At 53.8% G+C, this 13,476-nt stretch overlaps 1 protein-coding gene across 1 annotated transcript in view; it reads left to right on the forward strand.

Annotated features, from left to right (window-relative positions):
• The window catches only part of MAPKAPK2 (MAPK activated protein kinase 2), a 45,287-nt gene extending 34,114 nt beyond the window's left edge, over window positions 1-11,173 (forward strand). The window contains exons 2-10 of the mRNA XM_082832930.1: window positions 5,706-5,845; window positions 6,032-6,096; window positions 6,390-6,469; window positions 6,983-7,109; window positions 7,720-7,795; window positions 8,151-8,275; window positions 8,611-8,696; window positions 8,796-8,876; window positions 9,456-11,173. Of these exons, the coding sequence (XP_082689056.1) occupies window positions 5,706-5,845; window positions 6,032-6,096; window positions 6,390-6,469; window positions 6,983-7,109; window positions 7,720-7,795; window positions 8,151-8,275; window positions 8,611-8,696; window positions 8,796-8,876; window positions 9,456-9,599 (924 nt within the window). The 3' untranslated portion in view covers window positions 9,600-11,173. The remainder of the gene's footprint in view (window positions 1-5,705; window positions 5,846-6,031; window positions 6,097-6,389; window positions 6,470-6,982; window positions 7,110-7,719; window positions 7,796-8,150; window positions 8,276-8,610; window positions 8,697-8,795; window positions 8,877-9,455) is intronic.
• Window positions 11,174-13,476: the final 2,303 nt, after the last annotated feature.

Below are 13,476 nucleotides of genomic sequence, written 5' to 3' on the forward strand. Positions count from 1 at the left end.
ATTTTGGCTGTTGGTGTCATGGACAGTCTTGGGCAGATGTTGTACCCTTTGCCTTACCACGGGGTGGTGGGAAAGAGGCTTTGGGAGCGGTGAGAATGGGGTTCAGATTCCAGCCCTGCTGGGGACAGCCAGCTCAGACCTTGAAGTGATCGCGTAGCTCCTCTGAGCCTATGTTTTCTCATTTATAAAATAGGATGCGTCCTCCTGGGGCGGGTCTGAGGGTTCCCCGTTGGAAGTGCTTAGCACGCGTTTTAACTCAGAGCCCTCCCTGGAAGCAGGGGCTCCCTTCTCCCTGCTCCTTTTCGGCTGCTCCTTGCTTGCTGCCAGCTCTGTGCTAAGGAGCTTGCTAGGACTCAGCCCACAGCAGCACCTCTCCTTCCCAAGTCCTCCTCGTTTCTTCTGGCCTGCAGAGTGCCCAGATCAGCCCCCTCCTTGTGGTAGGGAGGGGAGTGGGTGAGCCTGGCCCACAGCAGGGTTGGTGCCCTCCTGCTGGGAGTGCAGAGGAGGTCTTATTTACCAAGGTGCACCACATGCCCGGCACCACGCTCTGCCTGATTCAGACTTTTGCATCACTCTTGGCACCAAATCAGTCTTGGGAAGGGATGGATGCCTTCATTCTCTCAGGACATGTGCGCCCCACCCCCGGCTATCTAGCTAGGTGGTGTGGGAGGGAGAGGGAGACTCAGGGCTAGGATGCCTAAGCCCGCTTCTCTCCCAGTGTTCTGGGTCCCCCTCCACCCAGCGCCTGGAGCTATTAATAGCACCTTAAATGAGATGGGTGTGAGTGAGATCCCAGCTGCCCACCCCAGTGGGACTCTGGCACACTGTGGGGGGTGGTTTGGGGGGCAGAACAATATATTAGCAAACACTGATACAGTGCTTACTATGTGCCAAGCACCGTTCTTAGTAATTTACATAATGCATATGTATTAATTCATTTAATATAGGTAGGTACTATTATTATCCTATTTAAGAGATAGGGAAACTATGGCGGCACAAAGGGATTAAAAACTTCCCCAAGTTCACACACTTGGTAAGCGGTGGAGCTTGTGAAGGGCATGATGCCTTGGGACCTGGGGTTTGTTCCTTCCTGTCTTGTCCTCAGATCTCCTTGCTGGTGAGCTGCGCTTCAGGCCCCAGCCTCTGTTTCTCTCCTTTTCTCCGGCTCACCTAGGCTTAGGATGCTGATTACTCCTGAGTCTTTCCATGTGGCCCCATGATGGAAGATTTGGTGGGGGATATAAGGGGCACCATCCTCTTCCCTCCACGTCCCGGCAAAGACAGGCATGGAACAGTATTTTTTTTTTTTTAATTTTATTGGTGTATTGTTGATTTACAACGTTGTGTTAGTTTCAGGTGTACAGCAAAGGGATTCAATTATACATCTACATGTATTCATTCTTTTTTAGATTCTTTTCTCATTTAGGTAATCACAGAATATTGAATAGAGTTCCCTGTGCTGTCCTTGTTGTTTATCCATTCTGTGTATACTAGTTTGCATCCCAAATTCCCACTCCATCCCTCCCCCACCCCGTTCCCTCTTGACAACCACAGGTCTCTTCTCTGTGAGTCTGTTTCTGTTTCATAGGTAAGTTCATCTGTATCATTTTTTTAAGATTCCATGTATAGATGATATCATATGATATTTGTCTTTCTCTTTCTGACTTACTTCACTTAATATGACAATCTCTGGGTCCATCCATGTTGCTGCAAGTGGCATTATTTCATTCTTTTTAATGGATGAGTAGTATTCCATTGCATATATATACCACGTCTTCTTTATCCATTCATCTGTTGGCAGGCATTTAGGTTGCTTACATATCTTGGCTATTGTAAATAGCGCTGCTGTGAACATTGGGGTGCATGTATCTTTTGAATTAGAATCTTCCTCTTTTCTGGATATATGCCCAGGATTGGGATTGCTGGATTGCATGGTAATGGAACAGTATTTTGGGAGAGCTCCCACAGCTCCCTCATTGCCACCATTACCCTAGAGGTTCCTCCCCAGGCAATGGGCTCTGTGGCCTGGTCCCTGGCCCCCCGCCACACTTGGTAGGTAGGTGACCTTGCCTATTGCATTGCAATCTAGCACATGCAACAGTTGACCTTCTCTACAGAGCAAGGGAATTTCAGATGCAAACTAAAAGGGGGCCGAGGCAAGTTGCAGTATCCATTCCAGGCTTAGCATGGGCTTAAAATATTTTATAATCCCTTTCAGGCATTCCTTGTCTCAGGGCCTGTGGCTTTTTGGTGGGAAGACCCTTCTTTCCTTCAGACGTGAGCCCTCAAGGCTGTGGTTCTGGGCCCTTTCGCCTCCACTGTCCTTGTCCAGGCCAAAGAGGTAGGAGCCTTTCCCACGTGACTCTTGGCTTCTGGTTGAACCTGCTGTGTTCCTCTGCTGGTGGCCCCTGGCAGCACCCGGGGAATCCTGTTTTCTTTCCCTGACTCTTCTCTGGCTCAGAGCTCAGCAGCCCCCTTGCTGATCTTTACTTAGCCCGGTACTCCAGATTAGCACATTCTTCCTTTCCTCTCTCCAGGCTTCTGTACCCCACAGCTGTCTACAAAGTCTCTTTGGCTCTTAATGGCTTTGCCCCTGTGACGTCAGCCAGCCTGTCCTCCTGACTGGATTGAAGGTCTAGCCTTCATTGCGTGGGCTGGTTTTTATATCCATTCAAGGATTTCTGATAAATACATACCTGGCTGTCAATTACCAGTCTTCATGGGAAATTCTTACTATGTTTCTCTTAGAATTTAAAAATACTTGCTCTTTCCAATTTTCTTACTTTGCCACATTGAATCCAGTTTTACAGATGAGGAAACCCATTTCAGAAAGGTAGATTGGCTTGCCTGACACAAGCTGGGAAGTGCAGAACTGGGATGCAAATTGTGTGCGATTCCCAAGACCAGGTTTGTTGTGCTAGGCCAATCCAGCTCCTCTGCCAGGTAGGGAATTGTGTGTAAACCTGGAGGTGGAATGTGAACCCAGGCGTTCTGGCTGTAGATTCTCTTTTACCTAATGCCACACACGCTAACGTGTCTATAGCAAAGAGAGCAAGCAGAACCTGCGGTGCGTGCTCTGAGTTTAGGAGGGGCCGAGGGGCATGCACTTGGGTTTGGGCCTTGGTGTGTCCTCATTTAGCACAGCTGTGGTTGGTTACAGCACAGAGCTGGTTTCCAGGCGGTGGTCACAGGGCTGCAGACTGAAACCCAGCCTATAGTCTTGCTGGTATCAGGGTTTCTTGGTTGTATCAGGATGTTCCAGCCTCAACTCAGAGGTGATGGAGAGGGCCCCTGTGCAGTTGCAGTTATGCTGATGGTTTACGGTGGTGAGTGCCTTCCTGATAACAAGCACACTTAGAGGTATTCTTTCGTTAGATGCTTGCAATGGCTCTGTGAGGGAGGGGGCCAGGCAGGTATTTTAACCCCCAACTTACAAATATGGAACAGGCTCAGAAAGGTAATAGCCTCTCCAAGGCTATGCAACCAGAAATTGACAAATTCCAGACCAAGCCCAAGTCTCTCATGATTGTAAATCCAATGACCTCATGTTGCCTCTGAGTAAATTTGACAACTTCAATTCTTCCTCTCTGGGCTTCAGTTCCTATGTGCCTGTAGGGGGCGATAGAGGTCTTTCTATTTTGGGTGCTCTGAGAACTTTTTCTCTTGAACCCTTTGAACTTATCAGTCTTACAGCACATTATCTCAGGATTAGAAGCATTTTCTGTGTGTCTACCTCCCCTCATGCCCTCACCCCCCAGTTTGAGTTCTTTCAGATTGGGACTCTTCTATTTGATCTTGACATCTGGCACAGTGTGTGGCCTAGTAGGAGCTCAATAAATGCTTGTTGAATTGAAACACATGCAAATGAAATTGGCCAGCGTCTCCTCCTCCTTCTCATAGTGCATGGGAAAGGAAAATAACCTTTTTCCTTGGTCCATCCAAATAAATGAAGTTGAAGGTGGCAACACTCAGGACCTGTGCAGTGTCCTTAGATGGCCACCAGGTGGCAGTGTGACCCCATGGCGACCTTGTCTTCTGCCTGCTCCCTAGGAGACTGAATTATCTTGGCCCCTGTTGGGGGATTGCCTCTGCAAAGCCAGTTTGCATTTGGTGATCTGAGACTGACAAGTCTCGGTCTCTGCCCCTCCTCTGAAAGTTGCGTGTTATCGTGGAAAAGGTTTACGCTGTGGAATCCACCAGGCCTGGTTTCCAACCCCGGGCTCTGCCTTTCCCCAGGAACTGAGCCTGGGACACACTACTTCTCTGAGCCTCAGTTTCCACATCCTGTAAAATGGGCAGCCATTGTACAATTAGAAAAGGACCAGCGTATCATAGACCATAGCATAACTGAATGTTAGTTTTATTTTTGGAAATTCCTGTGTTTGCTTTTCCCTGCCCTCTGTAATCTGGCTCCGTCCTGGCCATCTGATCTTACTCACCAAGCTTCATGCACTTTCCAGAAGGTCTCTTAGTGCTCCTGATGCATCACCCACCACCCCAGGGTACCTCTCGGTACCAAGATGACTGCCGTGGCACCAGGTGTCATATGCAGGAGAGATGGTGTGCGTTCCTTGTGCTCCTTTTAAGAGGCCTCTCAGCAGACTTCCTATAAAGTTCTTCTTGACCAGTGTCAGGTCTTAGTAAAGGGCCTGGCTTAGACTAGTCAAGATTCAGCCCTTCAGGACAGGAATAAAGACGCAGACGTAGAGAATGGACTTGAGGACACGGGGAGGGGGAAGGGTGGGCTGGGACGAAGTGAGAGAGTGACATGGACATATATATACACTCCCAAATGTAAAATAGATAGCTAGTGGGAAGCAGCCGCATAGCACAGGGAGATCAGCTAGGTGCATTGTGTCCATCTAGAGGGGTGGGATAGGGAGGGTGGGAGGGAGGCTCAAGAAGGAGGGGATATGGGGACATATGTATACGTATGGCTGATTCCCTTTGTTGTAAAGCAGAAACTAACACACCATTGTAAAGCAGTTGTACACCAATAAAGATGTTAAAAAAAAAAAAGATTCAGCCCTTGAGGCAGGTGAGGGCGCCAGGCTGCTTTAATACCCCTGGCCACCTGGTCCATGGAAGAAGAGGGGCAAGGACGAGGCCTGTGAGTTAAGTAACTTGCTCAAGGTTGCAGATCTAGTAAGAACCAGGATTCAAACCACACCGGGCTGACTCCTGAGGCTATCTGTTGGTTGAAAGGACATTGCTCGGGATTTGATACGCTGGGTTTAGGGATCTTGGAGGTACCTTTTCTAACTGATCTGGAGTCTCCCCTGTCTCTAGGCCCCTTTCCATTGTTGTTTGGGTTTTTCTCGGTCTGTCTTTCTGCCCGGGTGTCCTTTACCCTCTGTCTCCCAATGCTCAACTCTGCTCGCCTTCTGGAATAGACTTCATTCCCACAGCTGGGCCTTTCCCCTGAATGGTCAAGGGTGGTCTCAGAGTAGCTGTCGAGACCCCATGAGGGGTCATCTTGAGGTTCCTTTTAGAGCAGATGAGGGAGCTGCAGAGCTCTGAGTCGGGGCTTAGGAGAAGGAAGTGCAGGGAAAGTGCTAAGGGCTGGTGTTGGACCTGGGTAGGGAGAGTCGGTGGTGTGTCGGTGGGGATGCGGGCGAGTGCGTGGGCCAGGCCTTGTGGTAGGTGCAGGTGGTGCAGCAGCCGGCTGCCCCGCTGAGGTTGCTCAGGAGGCACTTGGCTTGCAGATGCTGCAGGACTGCCCCAAGGCCCGCCGGGAGGTGGAGCTGCACTGGCGGGCCTCCCAGTGCCCACACATTGTGCGGATCGTGGACGTCTACGAGAACCTGTACGCGGGGAGGAAGTGCCTGCTGATTGTCATGGAGTGGTGAGCAGCCCTCCCGCTTTGCTCCTGGCCCAGCCTCATCCCACTCCCCACCCAGGCCCCACCTTCTGAGGACTGCCGGGTGGGGACTCTGAAGCTTAAAATGTAGACGCCTGATTTTTGGAGGGGCGGTGGGGAGAGTGCTAGTGGGATGCTATGTTCTCAGATCTGACTGTGGCTTTGTTTCAGTTTGGATGGTGGAGAACTCTTCAGCCGAATCCAGGACCGAGGAGACCAGGCATTCACAGAAAGAGGTAGAAAGGGTCTGTTGTGGGGCCTGGGCTCGGGCAGGCAGGGGCACGGGGTGTCTGAAGGGGCTCTCGTGAGAGGTGCGGAGGCCTGCTGCCTTCTCCGGCTCGCCGCTGGGGCCTTCTTCCTCAGCTGAGCCTGGGCTGCTCCTCATTCCCTGGTTTCTGGGGGGCGGGGGTGGACGTAGGGAGCCTTAGGCTGTGTGGGGGGGATTGGTGTATTGGGTGTTCAAACCTAATGACACATCTTGTGACTCCCGCTTGTGACTTCCCGCTCCCCCATTCCCTCTTCTCTGCAGAGGCATCAGAGATCATGAAGAGCATCGGCGAGGCGATCCAGTACTTACACTCAATCAACATTGCGCATCGGGATGTCAAGGTACCAGCTGTTCTTTTTGCCCCCCCCCCCCAGTCCCCCAAACTCAGGTGCCATGGAGGCCATAGGGGTCAGGGTCGTGGTGACCTTAGGGAGGGTCCCCAGAGTCATCCTGCATCCCCGCTGCCTGGTTCCTGAGCGAGAGTGGGGCGGAGTGCCACTCTCTACCCCGCAGGCCCTGCCCTCGCTGGGCAAACCCCCACCCCAGTCATGAAGCCTTGTGAGGCCACCCTCACCCTGCGGTGCTCCTCAGCCACACCTCACCACCGCACCTTCGGTCTCTGTGTCACTGCAGTGTTCACTGCGGTTCTCTGCATCAGTGTCCGACTCCCATGCACGCTGTAAGCTCTTGGGAGGCAGGGAGCTGAGGGTCCTCACCGTCAGCTGTGCAGATCACAGGGGCTGGACAAATGTTGTTGAATGGAGGCAGAAAGGAAGGAAGGGAGGAAGGGAGGGAGGGAGTGATAGCCCCTCACAGGTTCAGCAGAGGTTCTATTTATTTCTCTCTCTCTGTAGCCTGAGAATCTCTTATACACCTCCAAAAGGCCCAACGCCATTCTCAAACTCACTGATTTTGGCTTTGCCAAGGAAACCACCAGCCACAACTCTCTGACCACTCCTTGTTACACGCCATACTATGTGGGTAAGTCCAGAGGAGGCCTGGCGAGCTTGTCTTCCCCAGAGCTTTTCTCAAGCCCTCCTCTTGCCGGTCTCAGGGCCACAGGTCCTACGAGAGTTGAATCCTCAGGCCCTGTCTAGCACTGGTTCTGATGTGACCTGACCCAAACCAGGGCTCGTCAGAACTCAGCTGGGACTGAAGCATTACAGGAAATTACCTGCCTGAGATTATGGGTGGGATTTTGCACACATGCACGCTTTTCCTGAGTAGAGCTGTCATTCCCTTCAGATTCCCAGTGGAGTCTGGGATGCAGATTTGGTTCAGGAGCCCCAGCTGACTGGCACAGAATAAACTCTCAAAACGTGTTTGTCAAATTAAATGGCAGTCTGAAATGCTCTTGCAGTTTAAGACTTGTTTTATCTTGAGATTCTAGCCCTAGGGCTCTCTTGGAGAAGGGTCTTCTGGTCTCCTTTGTCCAGCCCTGGGTCTGGGCTATGACTGTTCCCCTTCCCAGCCCAGCTGAGGTCCCATCAAGATGGGCTGAAGGGTTGGATGGGGAGCAGCCACCGAGGAACTGCGGTGGATCCCAGTGTTCTGAGGGCCAGGCCCACCCACGTTGACCTTTGGTTTGCAGCTCCAGAAGTGCTGGGCCCAGAGAAGTATGACAAGTCCTGTGACATGTGGTCCTTGGGTGTCATCATGTACATCCTGTGAGTGCGTGGGGAGGGGCCTGGGGGAAGTGGGGCAGGGGTGGGATGAGAAGAAGAGGCAAAGATTAGCGTTCCCTTCTGTATGGGAGATGGCCCTGCATGTCCCCGTCTCTCTGCGTTTAGTGGATTCTGACAGCTAAATGCTATAAATTAGCCTATGGGCAGGAAAATGTGTGGTTTAGATACTGTTGCATTCCCGGGCCCTGTCCTTGACTTTGTATATTGTACCTGAGTCAGTGAGTCCCAATTTCTCTGTGACCTTGGCAAGAAGAAGCCTGTGTCGCGCTCTAGTCCTGGTGCAGGACCCTCAATAACATCAGCTCTGTCCCTCTCTTCCCGCTTCCTCTCGGCTCAGGCTGTGTGGGTATCCCCCCTTCTATTCCAACCATGGCCTTGCCATCTCTCCGGGCATGAAGAGTCGCATCCGAATGGGCCAGTATGAATTCCCCAACCCAGAATGGTCAGAAGTATCAGAGGAAGGTAGAGAACCCACGTGTACATGTGCGTGTGTGCAGGTGTGCGTGCGTGTGCAGGGGCGGTCTCACGTGGGTGGCGTGGCTGTGGATCTGCACCTGGCCCACAGCTGCTGTGTACGTCCTGTCTGTGTGAAGGGCCTGTGGCAGAGCTGGGGTATGGGGCGCGTGGGGCTGTCAGGGCTGGAGCCGTAATGGTCTTCAAGGCTAGCTCCTTGGGTGGTCTGTGTCCATGCCCCTTTGAATCTGGTTTCTCCCTGAAAACTGTGGGAAGGAGAAGCAGAAGGGGGGTGGCCCCTTAGCCATCTCTGTCCCCTCCCCGCACCTCGCTTTCCCCCACAGTGAAGATGCTCATCCGGAACCTGCTGAAGACAGAGCCCACCCAGAGGATGACCATCACCGAGTTCATGAACCACCCCTGGATCATGGTAAGCCTGGCAGGCTGGAGGGGCCTGGGTTCACGCGGACTGTCCCTTGGGGCTCCACCCCACCCAGGCTTTCACCCTGACCCTTTTCTTTGTCCCCAGCAATCAACAAAGGTCCCTCAGACCCCACTGCACACCAGCCGGGTCCTGAAGGAGGACAAGGAGAGGTGGGAGGACGTCAAGGTGAGGGCACCACGGGCCAAGAGGGGCTCAGAGGGTGCGCGCCGAGGTGCTTGGGTGTGAGAGGCGGTGCTGGCCCAGAGGGGTTGCTTCTGTACACGCTCACCCCAGGGGGGCTCTGTTACAACAGGAACAGCGGCTCTGAGCCACTTCCCTGCTGGGTTGTGGGCAGAGGTTGTGTGTTTGGTCTAAAGTTGGCCGTGGCTGTTTTCTACAAGCCCTCTACTGTCTGGGTCTCTAAAGGGACCTGAAAGGTCATCTGGTACCATCTCCTCACTTTGCAGATGAGGAAATTGACGCCCAGAGGGGGGTGACCTGGTCAAGGTCACGCAGCTAGTGATTGGCTGGGGCAGACATGAACCCAGGTCTCCTGACTCCTGGTCGGCGCTCTTTCTGCCTTCCCGTGGGGCCGCTGGAGGGCTCTAGGAGAGCGCTGGCAGCACGGTGGCCAGGCTCTGTTGACCCAGCCCTGGGCCCATCACCCAGCCTGCCCTCTGTCTCCTCTGCTCCCGCCCGTCACCTGCATCCTGCCCTTGCTTTGCCTGTCGCCTCTCACGGCTCCCTCGGTCACTGCCCCCCCAGGAGGAGATGACCAGTGCCTTGGCCACGATGCGGGTCGACTATGAGCAGATCAAGATAAAAAAGATTGAAGACGCATCCAACCCTCTGCTTCTGAAGAGGCGGAAGAAAGCTCGGGCCCTGGAGGCCGCGGCCCTCGCTCACTGAGCCGCTGGGCCCATCCTGCTCCACTGGAGGACAAGCAATAACTCGTGACCTGAATCTGTTTTTTAAATGAAGAGACACAGAACTGTCCACTCCCACCTCCCCTCCTCCTCAGCCTCATGGAGCCCGGACCTCGTCATAGGCTGAATTCTGCCTTTGGTTCTGGCCACCCCTGAGAGGGAGAGCCTGGAAGGCTGGGAGGGTGTGGAGAGAAGGAGCAAGGTGCTCTTGAACCTGTGCTCATTTTGCAGTTTTATCAATAATTTGACTTAGAATTTTTATGAAACTTCTTTTATTGTTCTTGCCCTCATTCCTGCTCCTTCCCCCCAGACCCTTTCCTGTCTGGATACTACAAGGGTTTGGGGTTTGTTAAAGGGTATTTGTGGAAACTCTTATAGGGGGCGTCCCTGTGTCGTGCCACCAGCCCTCTAATTTCCCCACTACAGCCCCAGGTCCCCGCTGGCTGAGGCCTTCCGGGAGCTGCAGGCCGTGGAGGGCTGGGGCCAGGAGGCCACCCACCTCCTCTGCTGAGCCCTCAGACGTCACCGGTGTGCCAGACGGATAGGAGTGAGTGTGGTTGTGTGTGCGCGTGTGTGCCCGTGCCCGTGTGCCTGGATCAGTGCCTGGGCCTGTGCATTTGAGGGGCCAGGGGCAGGCAGGGCTGCAGAGGGAGGGCCTCCGTTGGGGCTCAGGAACTGTCTCCCTCCTCAGGCCTGCCCTGCCCGCGCTGGCTCTGCCAAAGTGCCTGGGAAGCGTGTCCAGATTCTGAGCCAGGCCGTCCGTGCCTGCCTCTGTGAACGGGTCCTGGGAGGTGGAGAGGAGTGACTTAGCACTGGCACAGCGACCAGGAAGGCTGGAGCCCCGCCCAGGACCCTACTCCCCGCTGAGTGCTGGTTCTGGTCCTCCGAGGCGCTCATCTGCCACGTCATCTCTCTGCTTCCCTTTCCTGCCACTATTAACCCGTTCGTGTTTATTTTCTTACATTTTTGCTGTTTTTCAACAGGCCCACTCTCAGCCCGCGTGGGTGAGCCTGGGCAGTCGATGAGTGACACAGAGCTGCTGCGTTTCCTGTGCCTCCCGGGCTCTGGGGCATCGGCAGCACCCCCTGGTGGGCAAAGACAGCACCACTCTTGCGGCCCTCCTGCAGATCGCCGTCATGCGGCCTAGCGGGTGGGCGGGGGAGGCTTCACACCAAAGATGTCCCGATCCTGCCCCCTCCCCATCAGCCCCTTCCCCCCGACCCCAAACAACTCAGTGTCATATGTCCAGGCCAGTGGGGGGGAGGGGGGAGGGGGGTAGGGCCCTCCCTCCCCAGTATTAATTTGCAGCAGTGTGGGGAGAGGTCCTGTGTGCCATGGTCCCTTGGGGCAGGGGTGACAGTAATGCTTCAGCTTTCATCTCCCTCAGGGGCAGGGTTGGGGGGCGCACCCAGGGTCTTCTCTGGGTGTGAGGGAAGGGCTCCGAGTGCCCGCGGCACCTCCCGTCTCTGATGGCGTGTCCAGCACTCAGATTGTTGTAAACTCTTGTTGTTTTGTATGAGCAAAATTGTCTTTACTAAACAGATTTAATAGTTGAAAGGTTTTCTTTCTCTTCCTTCGTGGGGCTCAGCCCCTTGACCCCCCCGCCTGTCCTCTTTCCGCACGTGGAGAGCGGTTCTGTGAGTTGGGAGGGCAGAGTCCGTGTGTCCTGGGAGAGGAGGGGAGGGCTCCCGGGCTAGAGGCTGAGGGCCTGGCCGGGACCTGGTATGGGGACACGGAGAGCAGGGCCGGTGCCCACCACGGTGTGGGGAGCCCACGCTCTTTTGCCAAGCATTGAATCAGGAGCCAAGCTGCTTCTCAGCCCAGTTCCTCGACTTGTTTAGCCACAGTCAGGCGCTGACGCCCTCAGCCTGGGGGGCTGGCTGGTGTGAGGATTGTGAAGAAGTTGCTGGTGGTGAACTGGTTCAGATCCTGGGAAAGAGTCCGGAGGAGCAGGTTGGTGTAGTTCCTGAAAGTTCCAGGAGGAGGTGATAGGGGTCAGGCAGAAGCCAGAATACCTCAGACCTGGAAGAGGCCTCAGGGCTCCTATGACCCACTCCCCTCGATTCACAGATGAGCAGCCTGAGGCTCAGAGGTGGGGTATCTGAGACGCACAGTGAATTGGTTCGCGGTGGGGCCCAAGGTAGAAATCGGTCTATTGACCCCACTGCTCTCCCTCCCAGTCAGATGGAAAAATGGTCGTCGATAAGTTCAACTGCATTTTCTCACTTGATCCTCAGAGCTGTCAGGGAGAAAGGCAAGGCAGGATGGTTATCCCTATTTTATGAGCGAGGAAACCGACTAAGGGAGTGAAGGGATGTGCTGGGGATCCCAGAGCTAATGGGTTTGGACTAGAACTCAGGATCCCAAGGCCTGGGGTGGTCTCATCCTCAGACCTGGTCTCCTGCCTGGAGGAGAGCCTGCTCATCCCCCCAGTCATCAGTGGGATCGCAGCCCCCCTGCTCGGGTTTGTGGCAGAGGCAGGGCATGCCTGGGGCCCCATGGCCTCCCCCTCACAACTCCTGAATGTGGCTGGCTCCTACCTTGAAACTCTACCCATCACTCTAGAAACCACCATTCGAACGAACCAGCATGAGGTTTTGCTTTCAGAGAAATCCAGTCATGTTGTCTGTGCTTATGTGGGTATCAGAGGTGATTGATAAGAACTTGGGGGAAGAGGGGATAAGGGGTGGTAGGGCGGGAATTGGGGTACAGGGGAAGGGCGTTATCAGTGCTCTGCTGTCTTTGGAGGCCATGTTAGTTTTCTGTTGCTGTTGTAATACATTTCGTGGCTTAAGACACAAATGTAATATGTTAGATTTATGAGGTCAGAAGTCTGATATAGTCTTCCCTGGTCTAAAATCTAAGGTCTCAGCAGAGCTGTGTTCTGGAGGCTCTAGCAGATTCTCTTGCCTTGCGTTTCCAGCTTCCAGAGTTTTCCCCATTCCTTGGCTCACGGCCCCCTTCATCCATCTTCAAGGGCAGCAACATCGCATCTCTCTGACCTTCTGTGGTCGCATCTCTCTAACCTAGCCAGGAAGGAGTCTCCACTTTTAAGAACCTGTGTGATTAGACTGGGCCTACCCAGATAATGCAGGAGGTCCTTCACCTCAGTCCCACCTGTAGAGTCCCTTTGCCATGTAAGGCCACATGTTCCCCAGTCCAGGGATTGGGATGTGAGCATCTGTAGGGCCGCTGCTCTGCCACAGAGGCCCATCTCACAGCCTTCTCATCCTCTTGCCCCACACGTTAACACTTGTGTTTTCCTTCCTCCTCCATCTAGGTCAGCCCAGTTCACAAAACTGGATCTGATATTCAGGGAAGGTGGCTGGGATGAAGGGCAGGAGGGGCCTGGCTTGGTGAGTGGGGTCTTGCCATGACTTTCTACTCCACGCCCCTGACCTTACACACTGGTGTGGCCCTGTGATTCTTTGTCTCTAGGAAGAACTTAAGCTCCTTCTGCTAAACTCCCAGGTGGGATGGCAGTGGAACTTTCGTGCCTAAAGGCAGATGCTGGCTTGCATGGTTCCAGGGGGCAACAGGAGATGGTTCTTGAACACCCTTCAGCGGTGTGAGATGTAAGGAGGGCTTATGGACACTTGCAGGTACCTAGGAAGCACTGGTGCTGTGCTGGGCTCTTTCTCTTGATCTCATCACCATCATAAAAGCCCTCTGACAGAGTCAGTCTAGCCTCCAGTTTACCTGTAAGAAAACTCAGCATCAGAGAAGTAAAGTGACTCTCCCAAGGCCTCATGACTAAGCAGAGGTCAATCTGACTTGGGTCTCCTGCTTGCAAGTTTAGAGTTTCTTAAAAAACACCACCACCACCAAAGTCCTCTTGATAAGGGAGCGGGGAAGGGAGG

Source organism: Leucopleurus acutus, assembly GCF_964270905.1.
Source record: "Leucopleurus acutus genome assembly, chromosome: 2".
NCBI lineage: Eukaryota > Metazoa > Chordata > Mammalia > Artiodactyla > Delphinidae > Leucopleurus > Leucopleurus acutus.